Here is a 22,768-nt window from a genome sequence, read left to right as displayed (position 1 = left end):
GCACTGACGTCATCAGAATCAGATTTGCAAATAGATGCATAGATTGACAGCAGTTTACAGGTTATGTTTCACTTCTGCATCCTTACACATACAAACTGTAGCTCACAAAACACACATTTCCTTAAAAAAACAAAACAAAATAAATGTTATTACTGTCTTACCTTTACTTATAAATGAAGTCCATGCGTCGCTCCTCACAAAAACATCCGTCCCTTTGCGATAGAAGTCCTCCTTATCTTCCTTCAGTTTTAAAAGTCTCTCAGTCTCAATGGAGATCACTGCCAGGGAAGAAAGCCTTCCTTGATCCGTCCTGTTCCTGCTGTATGTTTTCAGTCTCTTCAGGGCTGAGAATGACCGCTCCACTGACGCTGTAGTAGCTGGCACCGTGAGCACGAGCTGGAGCAACTTTGTCGCCTCAGGAACAGTTACAACAAGATCCTTCTCGGCCAAAAAGTTGAGAAGCTGTCCAGGAGATTTGCATTCATCCCTCACCGTTTTTAAGGGATGAATGCAAGAGAGGAAAAAAATCACTATCTCTATTATAATCTATCGCTGCACTTGACTTGCTTCCCGAATCGTTTAGCCTAGCTCGCTGTCACTTACTCGGCAGTTGAGGAGTGAACAAGACGAACGTCTGGGATCTTGAGCGCCCCCTGCCATGAGGCAAGAGAACTGCCTGCCTCACCTCGAACCTGTTCTCTGCCGTTTATAATCGCTCATTACACGAAACACGTTACACAAACACAGTTGGTGACGAAAAGCACTGTACATTATATACATAAGCTAAATTATTGGAAATAAGTTCACATATTAAATTTGTTTAAACCATTTTATTGACGCCGTACAGCAACATGCTCTTTCCGTTTAGCAGCCAGCGCAGAGCCAGGGGTTGCGCAATCCAAGGTGAGGCAGAGCTCGCTGCTGCCTCACCGGCATCGCTTCCAAGCATTTGAATGGGAAAATAAGAAAATTCAGCGATTTTGAACAAATAAAAATCGAAATTGGTGAAGCTACATGAAAAATAAATATTTTTTAGTACAAACCACCGGATGAATATAACAATTTAAATTACTTTATAATTATATATTTTCTTTCTTTCCATGATGGCTGGTGAGGCACTGCCTCACCTGCCTCCCCTGACCGCACGTCACTGCACAGAGTGCGTACTGAACGAAATTTCGTTGCATACAGCTTGTAAATTACAGTAAATTTAAATTACAGTATAGGTTGCAGCGGTGATTTAAAAGTAAACAATTGAAATGTAAACAATGCAGGAGAAAGTCACAGTGTACAGGTGAGTATTTTTGAAACCATTTGTATGTGTAGAATTGATTTTGCAAAGGGCATTTGTGCAAGAATGCATTTAGAACTTCTGCCTATGGTGGGGATGCTTTAGAGCATCCGCCATGTTGAATGTGGCAAATCTGCAGTTAGACTCTGTCACTTAATACCAAATGGAGTTTAATCTCAGAACATACTTTATATTTGTAATATTTTTATATTTGTAATATTTTTATTTTTGTAATATTACGAGTTTGTTTTCGTGTCCCTCTTGGCTTCATTCTCTTGACTTTATTCTCGTAAAGAATAAAAATAATTATAAGAATCTTACCTGGCCCTATTACTCCAGGACTAAAACATAGTTCTGCAAACAGTGACTATTCTGGAAATGTTCCCCCTTAATTGTCATAATATGATGTTTTTTTCTCATAATAAATACATTCTGCTGGATTAGCTGCTTTCTGGAGGCAAAAACAAAAAAAGATGGAGCTGACTGAAAGATTGAAGAATAAGGCCGGGTTTTATATTGATTTAATTGGATCTGATCTCTGATGGTTAATCAGTCCATCCTTCTCTGCCGTTTATCTCTCTTGGTTCTCGTTACGCGGACTCAGCACTAACCAGCACTAACCAGCGCACAGACATGGGCCCATCGTGATGTCATCGGAAGATACAGCACTTTCCCACATCTCAACAGCTGTGGCTGTAAAGGCAGAGCCACTGTAAGGCAGGGCAAGTTTGTTTATAAAGCACCTTTCGGTAACAAAATGATTTTAGTGCTTTAAATACATCACAGACTTGTTATCAGGGCATCAACCCTCCAGACCACTCAGGTCTTCAGCCTCCAGCCTACTCTGCAGAACCAGAACCAGAACCAGACATGGAGAAGCAGCATTTAGTTCCTATGCTCCACTGATCTGGAACAAACTTCTAGAAAACTGTAAAAGTGCTGAAAGCCTGAGTTCCTTTAAATCAAGATTAAAAACACATTTGTTTAGGATTGCCTTTGACTGTTCAAGTTAAACTGTTTTACTGAAACATCATTATTTAACTTTGTAGTCCAACTCTTTTTAATATTTGTTTTTAGTTTCTATTTTCCCATGTTTTATTTTGTTTCTACATTTTATTCCAACTTGCTTTTATTCTGTCTTTATTTTCCTATATTTTAACCATGTAAAGCACTTTGCATTGTCTTTGTACTGAAATGTGCTATACAAAAAAAATTGGCTTGCCTTAAAGGCAATTCACATGCATCTAAATAAACAGAACACTTGTAACAGCGTAATATTTATAAACATATTTACAATATCAGGAGTAGGGCTGGACGATATAAATCAGGGGTGTCAAACATACGGCCCGCGGGCCGGTTCATGTCCGCCGAACAATTTAGTCCGGCCCGGTGGCTAAATGCATTATCATTATAAAAAGAAAAAAAAGAAAAAGAAAACTGGGAATATCTCAAATGATATGGACACTACAGTGGGAAAGTAGGAGAGGAAATGAACAACTAGAAGAAAAAAGTGAAAGAAAGAGGAGATAAAAGGAAGAGAATGATAAAACAATTATTGAAAAAAAAAACATGTACTTGGTTTAATTGAAAATCTGCAGTTCCTATATTGTCCACGAGGGGCACTGTGTTCTAATGAGCAGATGGTAGCACTGAGCATCAGATGAGGAAATTTTTTGATGATTTTTTGATGATTAAGAGATGATTTTAAATAATTTCTTAATTTTTATCTGTTTGATGTATTTTGTCATGCAGGACAGTGATTTTAAGTTCCAACAAATGTGAATAAATGTTTTTCAACATTGTATAATCACTGTAATCAGTTCTTATGCATAATGCACAAGTAAATGTTTAACTGAGTAAAAGTATTGTTGAAATTGCACATACTTTTCTTAAAAACGCTGAGGTTATTCATAACATATTGTGTAAAAGTGAAATTAATTTAATATAAAAATCAACAACAGGTCCACTTTTATTAGTTCTATTTAATCTTGCAATGAGTTTACTCGTGTGGCCCTCTTGAGATCAGATTAAGCTGTATGCGGCCCCTAAACCAAAATGAGTTTGACACCCCTGATATAAATAAAAAGCATATCGATAAAATAGAAATCATATTGATCGATATCGATAATTATCAAAAAATTCTAAATATATATTTTATGTGCAGCCCTTTCCTTTTTATGCTGTTGCTTAGCAACATAGTTTTAAATAAAGAAAACTGAATTCAAACTTAACCCTTTATTCAACCAACTTTTTACCAAAACTGCAAGTTTAAAAATAAAATAAAAAGAGAAACGCTCATTTACCTCGTTTAGTTCTGCTGCTGGGAAGTAAGCAGGTCTCAGAAGACCTGAGGCGTCCACATGGTCCGTTCTTGACAAGCAACTCAAACAGGCGTTTCAACCTAAGGCCATTTGTTGCTTTCTAGACCAATAGCAGGGCTTTAAAATCTGTTCCTTTGAGCAGGGAGCCAGTGCTGGGATTTAAGAAGCGGTGATTAATGATCCATTATCCTGGTGCTGCTCAGGAGGGCAGGGGGCCGTTTTCTTGTAATCTTTCCCAGACGCATCAACATGAACACACGTTCTGCCTTACTTCAATGGCGTGTTCTCTCGTCTCTGCCAGTAGAAGAAGAAGAGGTTTCGGTGTCACTTCACATTTATACCCAATGGGAACTGGAAGTCATGGATTAAATTAATTAAAACTGTTCTGAACAATTAAAGAAGTGTGCATATTTTGTACTTCTAGGAATTATTAGATGTGAAATTATTGTGACCTCAGCCCCTTATCAGGTCTCAGAAATTCAAAAAAAGACAGTTTATTGCAATTCATTAATTAATTGTGTTGTATAATCCACTGCTTTATTTCTGTTCAGGTTTAACTTATTGTGATGTCATTGTTTATCAAGTAGTGTACAGCCAAATAAGACAAAGTAAGTCTTTTTCAGTATTTTATTTATTTACCAAAAATAACATCAATATAGATTAAAAAAACAGCCGTGGAACAAGTGTCCAGATGAGTCAGTAATTCTGAAAATGTGGTGAAACACTTTATTGTTGTTTCCCAACGCTGAGCAGTTTTGTTTCACTTTAATCTGGGAAAGAACAGAAACTTCTACGTTTACATCATCCGCCACCTCATTCGGGTCGAGTCAGCAGGCGTGTCGATAAAGGAAATGCAATCATCTGTTATTAAAAAGTTTTATGTGCTGTCAGAGAAACCTTTGGCAAGAAGCACATTTAAAAAAAATCATGGGCAATAAATGCCTTTTCATTTTCTCATTCATCTAAGAAATAACAAAAACATTTCGCTGTTTGGCTTCTGTGTTTTGATTATTCTCATTTTCCCCTCAGATAGCTCATTAAAACTTCATTTTTGCTTCAGGTACAGAGTTTTGTTAGAACATCAGTCTGTGGATGTGCAAAAATTACCTGGATTGGCATATTTTATTGAGTACCTAAAGATAAAACAACTAAAATTAAACAAAAACATCTTTCTTAAAGATAACAGAAGAGAGGAATGGGATATTAAGTCAATATCTTCGTGACTCATACTCTCCAAATGTAAGAGAGCAAAAACTCTTACTTTTACTAAATTACTAAACTATCTTTTCTCTGTGTCAGTTGTTTATAAGATCTCAGTACACATGATGCTACCACCTCTATGCTTCACTGCAGAGGTGGTTTGAGCCACACGCGAAGATGTTCTTGATGTTCAGCATTCATTTCTTATTTTGACCGCTGCTGAAGCAGATCAGTAAATGTCTCATTAGATGGGGGAAGATGGTTGTTGCATCATTCATTTCACACTAATTCCATTTGGCGGCTCCATCAGAAAGCCTGATGAACCTGCTAATGAGCTGGGTATTCTACCCGAGGATTTATTTTTCCACAGAGGACTTCTAAAGCTCATGTAAAGCGAGCATGTGGTGAATTAATCAAGTACCAGGTGCTAAATTTCTGACTGCTTTAGGAACGTTCAGGTAGTTTCAGCCCCCAGTTAATGATGATTGTTCCTTACGAAACCCCAGAGCTATATGGAATCAAGTCCAGAACAAAAAGTACAGGGAAGTGAAAAGTATACACACACACAGTGTTGTTTCCAATAATCTGATTATGATTCCCTGTATTCTTGATCAAGGACGACACAATTAAAGTAATTTATTAATGTTCTATCTGTGAGAGTTTGGCTCTCTCTAGTGGTTGTTTTGAGAAATTACGTCATGAAATTCCTTACACATCTTCAAGCACACAACTTTAACCAGATGATTTTAGTATCGCACAAAATTAGCTGTAACTATCTGAAAAATGTATTAAATGTACATATGTGCTTTATAATTTCATCTGCAAAGCTATACTTGTAAAAATACTCGTGCGCTTGTTAAATAAAAGGTAACTATGTTAAAATGTGAAAACGGAGGGAAAGTCATTTGCTGTTTCTAAATGTGACCAGTAGGAGATGGAAAAAAATAACAAAGACGTGATTCTTTCGATAGTTTTAGGTATAAATGATTGTTTTAGAATATTTCACATTATATGTTAAAGAAAAAAAATACTAGATGATTTATATTGAAATAAGATGGATTTTAGCGCAGGAAAGACTAACGTCCTCAGCTTAAAATATAATTGGACAACTTCAGCATTTAAATTTTCTGATTGGCTATGCTTTCCGGGACTGAAATTTAAATGATACGTCACAAAATTTTAAAGTGAGATGGGCTGCGGCTTTGTTTAGAAAGCAAAAATACGGAAAGTAATAAAATCATGGTCACGACTGCTAAAACATTGATTTAAAACATCCTATAAAGGCCTTTGCGCCAGAGTTTACAGCCGCCAATCAGAGGCCGCGCTCAGGCGTGTTGCTAGGCAGATTATGTTAATATATGCAATGCAGCCATCTCTGCAGCTACCATTCTGAGGTAAGAACAACTTGCGCGTTTTCCACAAAACGCAAGAAATCGGAGGATTAAATGGCGATCGGGTCGGTAGCTCGACTCTACGGAGGCGCACATGTTAGAGCAAATTAAAATCTCGGGTGGCTCGCACGTTTATCCGCCCGCGGAAAATATATTTATTTTGTGCAGGTCTCTTCGGATCTAGCCGTTGTTGTTAGTCCCACCCAAAATGGAGCCCGGTTCTTCCTTGTTCCACGGCAGAACTGGAAGGGCTGGGCTCAACTAGACGCGGGGGGACGGGTGGGTTTAGCCCAACAATTCGGTCCTTTTAACGGTGCAATAAGCGCCGTTTGTTCGAAAGCGGACAACAGGTCCGGTTTTGTGCGGTGCGATAAGCGCAGTTAGCCGGACCGAGCGGCCTGCCGTCGGTGCAACACGGCCGGATTGGTGATGCCGCCGCGCCGCGTCTGCCCGGGTTTCCACAGCGCCGCTTTTTGTGGTATGGTCCGGTTGGGACCGGCAACCTGCGGCCTTAAAATAGGGGGGAAAAATTAACATTTTATTGATTATACCAAGTCGGTTTGTGAACGACTCGGTGGGGGTAATCGGTGTTTTTCCGGTTGCGTTTTGGGGCTCGGCGTTTTAAGACGCCGGTGGCCTGCTGCTCGACCCGGGCTTCTTTCTGCCGAGCGTCCCCCCGCCGGGAGGCTCCGTCTGGCCGCTCTGTCCACGCAGCGACACGCCGGTTTATTTTGGCAGTCCCGGTCTGTCATTGGAGCGAAAACCGGGGCTGAACGTCGCCCATAATTAACAGCGTCCCAGTACGTGTGTCAATAACAAACACATTAATCCAAATTATTATTTTTCATATCCACAGCGACGCAGAATAATAATAATAATAATAATAAAAAAACATCAAATTTACACCCCAAAATCTGTCTGACTTGACAATATGAACAAGTATTTGCCTCCTTTTTAAATTTGCTGTTTATTAATTGTCATCATGTCTGAATGCTTCAGATCGTGGGACAAAATTAACTTAAATAGTTGCAAAATGCAGTTTTTTTTGGGTAATTTTTATTTCATTAAGAAAAAAAACATTGCTGACCAAACCATCCTGCCACCATGTGTGTAATCAGGCCCTGGCTGTGGATGCCTGTGGTGTTTTAATTTTGTTTTATTAGGTTTTCCAGAATAAATGGCCTGGTTGAGCTCATTCCACACAATCGGAGTAGTCAAAGTCCAGTCAAAAAAACTCACATGTAAACTTTTGAACAAAAAAATGTTCAGAGGTGGACTGTAATATCGTACTGTTGCATAACCCAAACGTAAAAATGTCTTATAGGGCATGTCCCCCAGTTCTGGAGCAGGAAAGCTGTGGCGTTCCATCATATTATCACCATTATTTCCAGACTAATGGATGTAATTGACTTGGATTCTTTAAGCCTACTTCATGCTGTTAGCCAGGTTCTACTGATGGGATTTTTTTTTTTTTCGATTGAACAGCTCACTCAGTTACCTGCCCTGGTTGTAGGCTTATCAGCTTAAACTCAACTTTCCAAATATGAAGGTGATTTAAAGTTAATTTAGTTTCCCTTAACGGGTAATGTTATTATAAAAAATGCTATTTTATATGCACTCAGGTTATCTTTATCTGATATCATAGTTTGTTTGATGATTTACCATATCTTTCTGTAACAAAGCAAATACAGAAACCTGTAAGGAGATTATATATATATATATATATATATATATATATATATATATATATATATATATATATATATATATATATAAATCACTGGCATTTTATTAGATACACCTTGCTTGTGGCATAGATTCAACAAGGTACTGGAAACATTCCTCAGAGACTTTTGGTCCATATTGACATGATAGTGTCACGCAGATGCTGCAGATTTGTCGGCTGCACATCCATGATGTGAATCTCCCGTTCCTCCACATCCCAAAGATGCTCTGCTGGAGATCTGGTGACTGTGGAGGCTGTTTGAGTTCAGTGAACTCATTGTTCTGTTCAAGAAACCAGTCTGAGATGATTCCTGATTTATGACATGATGTGTTATCCTGCTGGAAGCAGCCTTTAAAAGATGGTTCACTGTGTTCATAAAGGGATGGACATGGTCAGCAATAATGCTCTGCTAGGCTGTGTTCAGTTGGTTGTAAGGGGTCCAAAGTGTGCCAAGAAAATATCCCCCACACCATTAGACCAGCGGCCTGAACCATTGATACAAGGCAGGATGGATTCCTTTTTTCTTGATTCTTACCCTGCCATCCAAATGTTGCAGCAGAAATCGAGACTCATCAGACCAGAAAACGTTTTTCTAATCTTCTATTGTCCAGTTTTGGTGAGCCTGTGTGAATTATAGCCTCAGTTTCCTGTTCTTAGCTGACAGGAGCAGAACCCGGTGTGGTTTTCTGCTGCTGTAGCCCATCCACCTCAAGGTTTGATGTGTTGTACGTTCAGAAACGCTGTTCTGCATACTATGGTTGTAACGAGTGGTTAATTGAGTTATTGCTGCCTTCCTATCAGCTCAGACCAGTGTGGCCATTCTCTGAGGCGCCGGGAGCATTGCGTCACCGCAGAGGGGTGGACGTAATGTGCGCTGAGCCAATAACAGCTAGACTTGTAATACGCTGGATGGGTTTAAACTTGGGATGCACCAGTATGAAAATCTGGGTCAATATCCGATATTTAATATTGCTGTTATATTCGATAACCGATATTTACAGAGTGTGTACATATACAAACAAACGTTTACATTTCGTTTATTTTGCTATTTTGTTGTTGAAACAACATCCTTACAAAAAACAAGTTTCCACTCATCCACTGTGTTTTTTTTTAATTTTTTTTTAATTTTTTTTGGTAAGATTCCTTCCTTGTTTAAAACTTGTTTGCTTTTTCTTTTTTTTCTTTCTGTACAGCTGAAGCTAAACATTTGAGTCTTATGTGAGGACGCTGCTGAAAGCTCAACCAATGTCATGAATCTAACATTGCTGCATTATGTTTGCATAATAAGATGCAACTGTTTTGTTTTATCTATTTTGCATTATTACTAGAGTAACAATGTGTTTTAATGTGAAAATGTAAGAGCCCTAAACTTGTGATTGCATTTTAGGCGTCCCACGCGGTCTGAACAGGGCAGTGAGGTGGGCTGCTGAGGGGCCTGGTGCTTTGCAGCCATGGAAACCAAGCAGGAGCCGTCTGCCGTGTGGAGTCAGGCTGTGGACAACGACTCAAACAATTCAACACAGGTAGGACGTCCAGCTGGTCCTGAGCTGCTGGCCTCCATAAAAACATCACTTCTGCTCATTTCCTGCAGAAAGGGGGTGGCTAATATAAGCCCAGTGGGTGACTCCTAAACGTGATGGGTGATAAAGAACAAACCCGTTAGCTCACCTTCTAATTAAATCATTTCAGCTCCCACTTTTTGTCCCGTTGCAACCACCGACGTTCACTGCAAAAAGAGAAGAAAAAACAAGTAAAATTGCCTTGAAGTGAGTGTATTTGCCCTTGATTTGAGCAGGTAAATTAGATTATTTGCCAATGGAATGAGTATTTCTACCCCTAAAATAAGATTATTAGATATACTGCACTTGAAATGAGATGATGGAAATTAGTTGTTCCAGTTCTAAGTGCAAAAAATGTTATTCCATTGGCAAATAGTCTTATTTACCTGCTCAAATCAAGGAAGAATACTTTCATTTCAAGAAAATTTTTCTTATTTTTAGTTCTACTTTTGCAGTGTTGGTGTGTTTCATTGGGCTTTTAGACAGACCGACCCAAAGTGGTGCAGGACTGTGAAGTGGAAAGTACATCATATAGATTTTTGATGATTTTTTTTTAATTTTAATGAATTTAAAACTGAAAATTGTGGCATGTAAAGGATAAAGCCCGACGAGGCGTCCATTATTAAAAATTAATGGACGTCGTGGAGATGTGAATCTGCTTCTACGAAGTCCATTAATTTCTGATAATGGACGCCTCATCGGGGTTTATCCCGCTCATACTATGGTCACTTAATAAATAAATAATAAATCATTGTTAAAACTTCTTTTTTTTCAACGTTAAAATCATACAGTTTTTAACAAGAAGAGGCTGAGAGAACCATTCAATATCTCTCATTGCCAAGGTAACCCACTCTGGCCACAGAACATACAAAGTATCATGTACTGTCTACTGTCTTACCGTTTGAGTCAGCGCAATAACTTAGAACAGTCAGTTTATTTGACTGGACATTTATTTATAGGTGTCCCATAAGGAAGGGATAACGCCATACAGGGCGTCCATTATCAGAAATTAACCGTCCTCCGCTTCGTGTCGGACGTTTTCTTCCTCAAAGTCCATTGATTTCTGATAATGGACGCCTCCAAGGGCATTTTCCCGCTTGTATCATGGTCACATATGAAATAAATAAATATTAAATCAATTACTAAAACTTTGATGGTATTTTTTCACCGTTAAAATCGTAAGTTATTCACAAGAGAGACCCAGCTAACGTTTGAGCTGGCACAATAGTACAATCAGGCTATTTGAGCAGAACTTTTTGATAGGTGTCCTATAACGCTTTTTGACGGACACCCTGCAGCCAATCAGAACCAAGTTTTGCTCCGCCTGCCTTCCCATCGACTCTGACCAGCTAAATAAACCCACAACATGATGCTGCCACTACCGTGTTTCACAGTGAGGGGGGTTTACTCTGTAAATAGTGTTTTTTGCCCCAGTGTGCTACTTTTTTTTTTTTTACTTTCTTCTGTGCTTGGGAAATTCTCAATTGAACATCATTCAGGTCTCTCCTTTTAATTTTTAATTTTTTTTGCGCCTTCTAGTGGTTCTCTTTTTATTACAGTAGACTGACAGGAAGGGGTGGAAGAAGGGGAGAGACATGCGGCAAAGGACCGCGGGTCGGACTCGAACCCGGGTCGACCGCGTCTAAGACTAAAGGCCTCCAAACATGGGTTGCGCTACCCGCTACGCCACGAGCGCGCCCGGGTCTCTCCTTTTAATCTCTATCATTTCTCAACCCTCACATGTGGCCATAACATTTTAACCATTACCCAAAGAGCTAAATCCTAGGCAAAATTCTAGCCGCTTAAACAAGCCTCCCCTGTAAGGTGGACCGGGTCATCCACAGAGAGGTTCTGGGTCATCCAGGAGCGGCTTCAAGGTAATCCAGTTTGGGTTTTTCCTGGCATTTGTTCAGGATTCTCCGCTAGACGCTTCCTTTTGGAGGTTTTCCTGACAGGTACAACTTAGACAAGACTTCTCCAGAAACTTGCAGGACCGGGAATGCTTTGAGATCCCCCAAAATCGCAGCAAAGTCACTGGGGAGGATGTCTTTAATTCCCTCCTGGAACCTATACTACTTTTTTATTTTAATTTTTTTTATTTCCTTTATTTAACCAGGTAAACCCCGTTGAGATCTGGATCTCATTTTCAAGGGGGACCTGGGCAGAAATCTGCAAAAACACTACAACCTGGTTACAAAAATAAAACCAATTAATACATATGCACAAATATAAAACAATTTAAAAGCAGTGACACTGTTTCATACAAGCTTGTTGTCTATCTTTAAGAACCGCTCGAAATAAGTCCAATGAAATAGTTTCCGACATCTTGAGCTCAGACTGGAGCTGATTCCACGCTATAGGAGCCAACGCACTGAATGCTTTTTTTCTTTTATCAGTTCAAACACGAGGAACATGTAGAAGGATAGAGTCATTTGAGCGTAAAGCATGTGAACTACTAGATCTATGCAAAAGAGAGCTTAAGTAAGTTGGTGTTAGTCCAAGTAGAGATTTATATATCATATATATATATATATATACTTCTGCCCAGCGTTGGAAAATCAGAAGATGCAACAATGAATTTCTCCATTAGTTTGTACAATACCCGACTATCCCAAAGGTTAAACTTTGGGATAGTCGACTCTAAGCAGCAGTAATCTAAGGAAAATCCCTCATATCTACCGAGCCCTTTTCCAGGCAGCGACGTTCAGGAGAAGAAGTTTAGAGGTGATTGTTTGCTCGTCTAAAGGAGTGCATGTGACAGGAGAGCTTTAAAGGCTTGGTGTTGCTCGCTGCTGTGTTTCAGGTGCATTTTGAAGGCAGCGCCGTGGCCCAGATCGTGTACAGCGGAGACCAGGCAGAGCGGGCGGAGCAGCAGGTGGTCTACACAGCAGAGGGGAACTCCTACGCCTCTGTGGAGTCCGCAGAGCACACGCTGGTCTACATTCACCCTGCAGATGGCGCTCAGGTGAAGCTGTTAATGCAGACGTGTTAAATATGTGCCCCTTATTTAAGATAGGATCAAATAAGGGGTCACTTATTGTATATTTAAGTTTATAGGCGCACGTTTTTTTTTCCCCATGTTTCCTCAGACGGTCTTTTCTGATCAGCCACAAGTAGCGTACATCCAGCAGGACGGCACCACCCAGCAGGTAGGTCTGCCTGGCCTTTTCCACGTCTGCCAGTCGCCTCGTTCTCCCAAACCCAGACGTCAGAGATGTTCCTCGCCTACAGGTGACCGTTCTCCTGCCCGGCGGACAGAACGTGAACGCTGCCAATCTGCATGTTCTCAGCAATGTAGCAGATGCTCCGCAAGCCATCCTGGAGCCCGTTTCCCAGGTGGGTTAGGAGTTTTTTTCTGTGAAAACTTCAACGCAGTCTAAATGTAAAAGTCTTAGAATTGACTGAGTCCACCCGCCGTAATCAGACATTGACGTTAATATCCAGAAAAAAAACCTTGTTTAGAACAAGTGGTTCATCTGAGTCGACCGCTAACTCTCCCACACAGGAGCAGCTGTCCACCTCCCTCGCAGACATGGCCGACATGGCAGAGCCTGCCAGCAGCCCGCTGGGAGCCACGGACTCCACAGACGACTCCGACGAAGTGGAGGACGAAGACTCAGAGATGGACGACTGGGTGCTGCGACACCCTCAGCTGTTCGACCCTCACACCCTCTGTGAGTAAAGCCTCCACCCCCCCAAATACCGCCCCGCGGCCACTGAGCTATATAATACACTGGAGTGCTAATCACCGTCTGTTTGAACGAGTCACTTTGAAGCCACCAGCCGCCATATTGGTACTCCCTATTTCCCCCCTGTAACTAGGGAATACGTGCGCTACAGCATCGAATAACGAGGATTTTCTCATGTTCAGGGGGGGCTTAAAACTTTTAAAATGTCAAATGCCATATACTTTTATGTTATGTTCTAAAAATATCAAGTACTGAGAAAGTCATGTGCTGAAATATTTTGCATTTTATTAATTTAAATATATATGTTTAACATTTATAAATATATAAATAACAATATACAAAAACATATATTTACATATGTGTATACATATATATATATACATATATACATATACACATACTTATATATACATGTATATATCTAATATGAATAACATGTAAAATATTTCAGCACCTAATTTTCTAGTAGTTGATAGTGTTAGTACATCCACTGACTGTAGAATTACCTGTGAAACGTTTTCACACAGCCAGAAAACTGTTTGTTGTTGCAACCAAATCCTGTGGGATTCTGTGAGAGTAGGGAGTAGCAAGATGGCGGCCAGTGACTTCAGTTTTTCAGCAAAATCAGCACTCCAGTGTATTATATAGCTCAGTGCCCGCGGCCCGCAGACACATGCTTAGCGAAACTCACGGGATAATTACACTTCACCCTCAGCACGAGTCCGATAAACCTAAAGACAAAGCTAACTGATCGAGTATACACTCTGTTAAATTTAATTTTTTTTATACAATTATACTTCTAATCCTCAAATTTTGTAATTTAACTCAATTCAGTTTATCTGTGTAGCACCAATTCACAACGCGTCATCTCAATGCCCTTCACAATGTCAGTTCTGTCGGATCATGCGGACACATTGGTTAAAAAGTTTTCTAAGGAAACCCAGCAGGTTGCATCAAGTCTCTCCAAGCAGCATTCACTCCTCCTGAAAGAGCGTAGAGCCACAGTGGACAGTCGTCTGCATTGTTGATGGCTTTGCAGCAATCCCTCATACTGAGCATGCATGAAGCGACAGTGGAGAGGAAAACTCCCCTTTAACAGGGAGGAGAAACGTCCACCAGATCGGCTCTGAGTCAGTTTTCAGATCTACAGGATGAAAGAGAGCACACAGTTAGCTGCAGTCAAAGGTCAGCCTAAAGCTTTGTCTAGGAGAGGAACAGAGTCAGTTGTACCATCTATAGGAGAACATGAAGTTTTTAGCAGCAGTAGTTTAGTCACTCTGTCCCCCAGGATGTCGTCATAACTAAACAGAAAACCAGGCCTGTTTTTATGAAATGTTTATTTCAGGATCGGGAGAGATCGGCAAACACAAATAAGGACTCAAACACTGTTTCTGTTAGAATATAAGGCACACATTTATTATTCCCCACAGAACACAGCAACACAAAACAGCAAGCACTTCGCAAACACGCAAAGTAGCAAGCACTTAAATCCTGGCAAGCTTTCAAACAGTCGTGTTGTTCCATCTCTTACCATGGTTAGGACTGGGAAGTCGGTCAGTCCGGTTAGAGAGCAATCCACGTGGCCGGGCGTCCATACAACCCACGGCTGACTTCAGCGACTGAGGGCGGTCCCCTCCTTTTTATACCAATAAACAAAGTATCTGTTCGTCCTGTTTCCAAAACAAAACCGTTCCCTGCATCTCAGCAGTGTGTGAAGCAAAATAATATTGCAAACTTAGATAATAGCGCAAATATAAGCAAAATAAGGAATACAGAATCAGTCTTTCCCACAACACATTGTCATAGGTTCCCCCCACAAGTTAAAACAAGTTATAGCAAAATAACACATGTTGTTCTTAGTTTTATGTGAGCAACATAACAGACACGAACATATATGTTGCTCTTAGTTTAAAACTAACCAGTTTTTTCCCAAAATACATTGTCAAAGAACAAAAATAATTCTATAATATATCACAGGCCAGATGTAGAGAGAAGGTCGAAATGGCAGCCAATAGCGGCATAACTACACTACAGAGATGGATCAGGATAGTTCAAGCCAGTCTAAGCTTTATCAAGAAGGAAGGTTTTAAGCCTGGTCTTAAAAGTAGACGGGGTGTCTGCCTCACGGATCAAAACTGGGAGTTGGTTCCCGATAACTAAAGGATCTGCCTCCCATTCTACTTTAATCACAACAGATTTAAATCTCTGATGAAGAGACTGATTTATGCAATGAACTGTTTACAGATTTGAAATGCAGCCTTGAAAAGATTATAAATAAAATGTAACACGGAGAAATGTTTGAGCTTATTCCGGGATTTATTACTTTTATTATTCAGGCGGCTACCATTTAAAGGTATTAACTACAGCTACACCTGTATCTAGATGCTGTCTGACGCCTTGTCTCTGTCTGTGGTGTCTCAGGGTGCGAGGAGTGCAACAGCTCCAACCCTTCAGACTGTCCCCTGCATGGGCCCCTGCATCCCATCCCCAACCGGCCCGTCTTATCCAAAGCCAGGGCCAGTCTGCCTCAGATCCTCTACATCGACCGCTTCCTGGGGGGAGTGTTCTCCAAGAGGCGCATCCCCAAGCGCACCCAGTTCGGCCCTGTGGAGGGGCCCCTGGTTCCACAGAGTGAGCTGCAGGACCACTACTTTCAATTAAAAGTAAGTGAGACGTGTCGCAGTCGGCGACATTTAGACTGAAAATAACCGACTTCTGCGGCGAGTTCAAGCCAATTCTCCCTGAGAGCAGAGCGCACGCTGTTAAAAGAAGTCTGGTTATCAAAACTAGCTATTTATCTTCAGCCTCTAAGTCAGAAATGTAAAAAGCATTGAGATGAAATCCTCTCTTGCCGTCTATATTTGACATAATTTATTATTTGGGATAAGAAATATCCCGTATTTGCCACATTTATTGCCACTCCTGATATTTCTAAATGTATCTGAATCAGTTTTACTCATTTTATTTTTTTATTTCATCCACGTTTCTAGGATCTAATAATTTGTAACTGTTATAACCTTAATATAGATATGAGGCAAAGGGCTGATTTCTCATAGTCGCTCTTCAGAATGGGGAAGACAAGAAAATATAAATTTCCTGAATAAGGACCTCCACACAGAGTCAGTAGGTAAAAAAAAAATCCCTGCAAACTGTAAGAGTGTCTCAGGATGGTTTTAATGATTGTTTTAGTCAAACTGTGATTTATGAACCGCTGTTACTATTTTATGTTTATTATTTTACTAACACTTCTTTTATTGGTGATTGAATATGTAGTGAAATGCAGCTGATCCCTGTATCCGAGGTGAATTTCTCTCAAGGGAGACTTTAACTTTGAAGTCACCGTAACAACCTTTTATTTTAGGGCTTTTGTACATCTTTTTTTTTCCGGGGGTGTCAATAACTGTGGATGGTATGTGTTTTTGCACGTTAGATGCAGAATTAGTGAACAGATAGCAGATTTAAAGTCTCAGAACCTTAAAAAAACTCCACTGGTAGAACTCGATTACTGACTTGTTGGTAAGCTTGTGCTTCAGCATATAAGTTAAAATGTGTACAGGTACATCTCAGAAAAGTAGAATATCAAGAGATAGAGACTGAATTATGTTGCTTTTTTTTATCTGTAAGTTATACAAAACATAATGGTTTAAACTTTTGACTCTGTGTCCACAGCCTCTCTGTGTGACAGACCCACGTATATTCCAAAAAAAGTAAAAAAAAACAAAAAAACAACTGGACTTTTTTTCCAGAAAATTGAAGACGTCTCGCTTCCCATCCAGAAAGATTTCTCAATTCAAATGTCTGGAGTAGTGTGGAGCTCCAAGCTTTATATTATTGCCCAAAAAAGCGTTGTTATGGCTTAGATGACATGCAAATTAACCCAAAACTGGTCCGCCCCCTTAGTAATGGGGGGTCGTTAGGGTCGTTATTGGCCTGGTTTATAGGGGAGATGTTGTGATCACCTGCATGGAGGTGAGGATTGAGGTGATAATTGGAAGGAGTCAAACCTGTAGCTGTACTGTAAGTTTTTGAAAGTTGAAACCCGAGCCTTCCTCCTCTGTTTAAAGTTTTTTTTTTTTTCTCTCTTAACGTAGATGGCTGCCTTCACACCCCTTTCAAACCATCTGTCTTCTCTGTCCAAAATGTGAACATTTTGGTCCTCCAAAGAGTGTCCCTTGTCCTTTAGGTGTAGGTGGACAGCAGAGTCCTTTCCAGAGGAGGTCGCTCTCCTGTGTTGAGCCATGCGTCTGTGGAGAGGTTGTTTGGTTTCTCCAATATAAAGATCAGAACATTCCTCACTAAACTGAGCTGCATACACCACTCCGCTCATCTTAGGTTTGGGGGTTTGGTCCTTAGGATGGATCAGCCTCTGTCTGAGGGTCCTGTTTGGTTTAAAATGTACTGGGATTTTGTGTTTGGAGAAAATCCTCTTGATTTTATCAGAGACTCCAGCTACATATGGGATGACGATGTAAACAATTTAATTTGCATGTTATCTAAGCCATAACAACGCCTTTTTGGGCTATAGTATAAAGCTTGGAGCTCCTCATTACTCCAGACATTTGAATTGAGAAAGCTTTCTGGATGAGAAGCAAAACGTCTTCAAACTTCGGAAAAAAAAAGTCCAGTTTTGTTTTTTTACTTTATTTTTTGGAATGATCATGACGTGGATGACTGAGAATCTTCACCAGCAGGTAGATCTATATATGAGTCTGCCTGTCTGAAATCGGTTTAGTTGAGCAGCGGTACCGTTACCTAATGAGAGACGAGCACTGAGCTATATTATACACTGGAGTGCTAATCGCCGTCTGTTTGAACGAGTCGCTTTGAAGCCACCAGCCGCCATATTGGTACTCCCTATTTCCCCTCAGTAACTAGGGAATATGTGCGCTACAGCATCGAATAACGAGGATTTTCTCATGTTCAGGGGGGGCTTAAAACTTTTAAAATGTCAAATGCCATATACTTTTATGTTATGTTCTAAAAATATCAAGTACTGAGAAAGTCATGTGCTGAAATATTTAGCATTTTATTCATTTAAATATATATGTTTAACATTTATAAATATATAAATAACAATATACAAAAATATACATTTACATATGTGTATACATATATATACATAGATACATATACACATACTTATATATGCATATATATAAATTTAATATAAATAACATGTAAAATATTTCAGCACCTAATTTCCTAGTAGTTGATAGTGTTAGTACATCCACTGACTGTAGAATTACCTGTGAAACGTTTTCACTGAGCCAGAAAACTGCTTGTTGTTGCAACCAAATCCTGTGGGATTCTGTGAGAGTAGGGAGTAGCAAGATGGCGGCCAGTGACTTCAGTTTTTCGGCAAAATCAGCACTCCAGTGTATTATATAGCTCAGTGGAGACGAGCGTGAACGAGGGGAAACATCCCAACGCGGCCACAGAGGGGGGGGGGTGTTAAACGGCTGTCACGGCGTCTGGCTGATGCGTTTTTGTCGTTGGCAGCTGTGCATGCTGGACAGCGCGAAGGACGGGGAGAAGACGAGCGACGTGTGGCTGGACCTCTCCGACGAGGACAGCTGCAACTGGATGATGTTTGTGAGGCCGGCGCAGAACCACCTGGAGCAGAACCTGGTGGCCTACCAGTACGGCTCCGAAATCTTCTACAGCACCATCAAACACATCCAGCCCAAGCAGGAGCTGAAGGTCGGTGAGCGCTGGGCGGGGGGGCGGGGGGGGAGCGGCTTAGCGTTGGGGAACAGAGCGGGTGAGGAGCTCTCTGGGTCTGTGATCTGCTCCGCAGGTGTGGTACGCAGCGTCGTACGCCGACTTCGTCAACCAGAAGATCCACGACGTCACGGACGAGGAGAGGAAAGGTGACTCTGGCCCGGCGCCGTTTCAGTCCGCCGTACCGAACGGCGGCTTCCCCGTCCTGACCCGCGCCTCGCCTTGTTTGTCCAGCTCTGCAGGAGCAGGAGTGGAACTGGCCGTGCTACGAGTGCAACCGGCGCTTCGTGAGCTCGGAGCAGCTGCAGCAGCACCTCAACATGCACGACGACAAGCTGAGCTCCGTCTCAAGGTGGCCGCCTTTGCTCGTCGTCCTCTGCTTTCTGTGCTTGGTGTCTTTAATGACCGTCGACTGACGCCCGTCACCGTCTTGCTCTCAGGTCCAGAGGCCGCGGCCGAGGGAGGGGCAGGAAGAGGTTTGGCTCAGGGAGGAGACCGGGGCGGCCCCCGAAATGCATCCGTTTACGTCCACCTGGGGGCGCCAACGGGGACAAGAGCGGAGTAAGTTCATTTCTGTTACTGTGAGAAAAGGTAGATAAAAAAGATAACGAGAAGAAAAACCTAATAAATAAATCCCTGTAGCTACAGTTAAGCCCTGAATTATTCATACCTCTGGCAGATTGGGTTTAAAGCAATAATTTAACATTCTAATAATAAGTTATCATAGCTTCTAACTGGAAAATTATGTGTTAATGATATTAAACAGTGGCTCTGAGACAACTGCTTGCAGGTAAACTCTGATAAGATGGAAACCCTCATCATTGCCCCTAAGAACCAAATAATGGAAATTGAGAAATTTCTGGATGTATTGCCCTCCTCTTTCAAACCAAGCCTCAGAAACCTTGGCATAATTTCTGATTCTGCCATGTCACTAGAGAGTCATTCTCACAGATTAATCAAAAAATGCTTATTTCAGCTAAGAAATATTTCTAAGCTTTAGACTTTGGTGTCAAAGGCTGAATTAGAGATGATTATTCATGCTTTTATTTAATCTCGTCTTACTATTGTAACTATTTATATGTTTGGATAAGAACGATCTCAGCTGTCTGCAGTCAGTGGAGAATGCTGCTGCCAGACTTTTAACCAACATAACAAAAAGACAGAATATCACCCCCAGCCAAAGGCTGTTGATGGTTCCAGGAACTAATTTCAGGACCAGAGGGGATCGGTCTTTGAATACTTATCTTTTTATTTTCTCTTGCCTTATCGTTGTTTTTATTTTGAAGCACTTTGTGGTTTTTATCCTGTGCTATATAATTACAGTTTGCTTACTGGAGGGCAGGGGGGGCGTTCCAGCCGCTACACTGCAAAAACAGAACTAAAAATAAGTAATATTGTCTTGAAAAAGGTGTATCTGTCCTTGATTTGATCAGGTAAATAAGATGATCTGCCAATGCAATAAGATTTTTGCACTTGAAATAAGAACAACTCATCTCCATAATCTTATTTCAAGTGCATTGTATCTAATTATCTTATTTTAGGGGTGAAAATACTCATTCCATTGGCAGATAATCTTATTTACCTGCTCAAATCTAGGATAAAACACAAATTTTAAGAACATTTCTCTTATTTTTAGATACATTTTTGCAAGAGCTGCAGCTCATCACCAAAGATCAAACATGACGCCAGTGGAAACGTGCAAAAAGCTGCTCACACTGCAAAAACAGAACTAAAAATAAGTAACATTTTCTTAAAATTAGTGTATCTGTCCTTGATTTGACCAGGTAAATAAGATGATCTGCCAATAGAATAAGATTTTTGCACTTAAAACGGGAACAATTCATCTCCATCATCTTATTTCAAGTGCAGGATGTCTAATTATCTTAATTTAGGGGTCAAAATTCTCATTCCATTGGCAGATGATCTTATTTACCTGCTCAACTCAAGGACAAAAACACTATGTTTAGGAACATTTTGCTTATTTTTAGATCCGTTTTTGCAGTGCAGTTATACGAAATGCAGAAACAAACGACACATTTACCAGCTGGTGCCGATCTAAGCTGCAGTAATGTGGATTTCTGGGCACATAAACGCGTCTAAGCGCCGACCAACACGAAGTAAAGTTCTGCTTTAACCAGGAAACGCTGGAGTTGACGGAGAAGCCGTCGGAGGAACGCGGCGAAGGAGCGCAGAACGGGCTGAAGGAGGCGGACATGGAGCCTGAGGGGGAGGCCGGGACCGAGGACGAGGGCCCGCCGGACCCCCCCGCCGGGGAGCCGGTCCTGCAGCCCGAGACGCCCGCCGCCAACCCGGACCCGCCTGTCCCGCTGAAGGAGGACCTAACCCAGAGCAGCCAGCCAGAGCCCCACCTCACCTCCCAGGACATGCACCGCGCCAAGAAAATCCGGGTGAGACGGCAGACTCGGGTTTTTTCTCTCCAGAAGAGCCGCAGTGTTCAATGCCGCTGTACGCTTTACAACCGTGTGTCTCTTCTCCCTCAATGTGTGCTTCCCCTCGCAGACGGATGAGCAGGTAGGTTGAACCTGGGAGAAGGCGAGACAGCCGATTATTCTTTCTGTACGGGGCACATGTGGCCGGGGCACAGATTCCCCCCCCCCCCGCCGTTCAGACTCCTGTTTTGTCTTGAAGCAGAAGCGTAGCGATCACCCGCTGACCTCCCCCCGCTTCTCCTTTGCACCCCAGAACGCCGCGCTGCAGCACCTCTTCATCAGGAAGAGCTTCCGCCCTTTCAAGTGCACGCTGTGCGGCAAGGCCTTCCGGGACAAGGACAAGCTGGACCTGCACCTGCGGGTCCACGGCCGCGACGCCTACACCTTCTCCTGCCACGTCTGCACCAAGAGCTTCGTGAGCGACTCGGCGCTGGAGGACCACCTGCTGGCGCACACCGAGAACCGCTCGTACTCGTGCCTGCTGTGCCCGGAGACGTTCGAGAGGCTGGAGCTGCTGAAGGATCACGTGGAGGTGCATTCGGTGGACGGCTGCTTCACCTGTCCCACCTGCAAGAAGAGCTTCCCTGACTTCATCCAGGTCGGTAGTGAGAGAAGTGGGTTTTTTTTTTTGTTTTTTGGGATGTGGGGAGTCGTCTTCTGCAGGGGCTGATCTGTTGATGCCAGGAAGGTCAGGGTGGCGTCCTGTTCTAGAGGAGGACCTAACTGAATTTGCAGTTGTTTAAAGAGCGATAATATTCCCAGCGGGTCTAAACCAACAGTTGTTTGTCGTTGGTTTCCCGGACTTCATCCTTCTGAGTTTTGGTCGATTCCATCGAGTTCTGTCAAACAATCCTTTCTGTGGCGGCAAAGAGAAACGACCAGCTGCACGGATTCATGATCCCCGATGAGAAAGTAAACGGTCTTAACGAGTTAAAAGTTAAACCTTCAGCAACTCTTCCTGCAGGATTTAGACTGACGTCTGTGGATATCTGAGCCAGTCTGGATTCGGGGAAATCTTTAGTTACATCAACCATTTTTCTGGTTTTATAAATCCTCAGAGGATCTTAATCCTTGGAGTTTAAGGTTCTATAATCATTCGAATTTGGAAATCCAAAACCTCAGTCGCGTCACGGAGTCTCCCCTAGAAGTTTTGTGTTTGGCTTTGTTTCCAACGGAAAGACTTTTAAGTATTTGTGACAATCAGAGCTAATGTTACACTGCAAAAACGGATTTAAAAATGAGCAAAATGTTCTTAAACATAGTGTTTGTTTTTTTTCCTTGATCTGAGCAGGTAAATATGATCATTTGCCAATAGAATGAGTATTTTGACCCCTAAATCAAGATAATTAGACATCCTGCACTTGAAATAAGATGATGGAGATGAGTTGTTCCTATTTTAAGTGCAAAAATGTTATTCTAT

The 22,768-nt window shown here is 41.5% G+C and overlaps 1 protein-coding gene across 3 annotated transcripts in view; it reads left to right on the top strand.

Annotated features, from left to right (window-relative positions):
• Positions 1 to 6,095: 6,095 nt before the first annotated feature.
• The window catches only part of prdm10 (PR domain containing 10), a 28,364-nt gene continuing 11,691 nt past the window's right edge, over positions 6,096 to 22,768 (top strand). The window contains exons 1-14 of one of the 3 annotated variants that reach the window (XM_021319387.2): positions 6,096 to 6,206; positions 9,317 to 9,452; positions 12,292 to 12,453; positions 12,578 to 12,637; positions 12,720 to 12,824; positions 12,994 to 13,162; positions 15,599 to 15,840; positions 18,677 to 18,877; positions 18,975 to 19,047; positions 19,133 to 19,250; positions 19,339 to 19,459; positions 21,037 to 21,306; positions 21,419 to 21,430; positions 21,602 to 21,946. In XM_021319387.2, coding sequence (XP_021175062.2) covers positions 9,381 to 9,452; positions 12,292 to 12,453; positions 12,578 to 12,637; positions 12,720 to 12,824; positions 12,994 to 13,162; positions 15,599 to 15,840; positions 18,677 to 18,877; positions 18,975 to 19,047; positions 19,133 to 19,250; positions 19,339 to 19,459; positions 21,037 to 21,306; positions 21,419 to 21,430; positions 21,602 to 21,946 — 1,950 coding nt within the window. In that variant the 5' untranslated portion in view covers positions 6,096 to 6,206; positions 9,317 to 9,380. Of the gene's footprint in view, positions 6,207 to 9,316; positions 9,453 to 12,291; positions 12,454 to 12,577; positions 12,638 to 12,719; positions 12,825 to 12,993; positions 13,163 to 15,598; positions 15,841 to 18,676; positions 18,878 to 18,974; positions 19,048 to 19,132; positions 19,251 to 19,338; positions 19,460 to 21,036; positions 21,307 to 21,418; positions 21,431 to 21,601; positions 21,947 to 22,768 lie in introns of those variants that run through there. The other 2 variants (XM_021319386.2, XM_021319389.2) reach the window with 2 other exon arrangements.

The sequence above is a fragment of the Fundulus heteroclitus genome, chromosome 18 (assembly GCF_011125445.2).
Source record: "Fundulus heteroclitus isolate FHET01 chromosome 18, MU-UCD_Fhet_4.1, whole genome shotgun sequence".
NCBI lineage: Eukaryota > Metazoa > Chordata > Actinopteri > Cyprinodontiformes > Fundulidae > Fundulus > Fundulus heteroclitus.
Note: the sequence above shows the minus strand (reverse complement) of the source record. Positions and strands in the feature narration are given on the sequence as shown.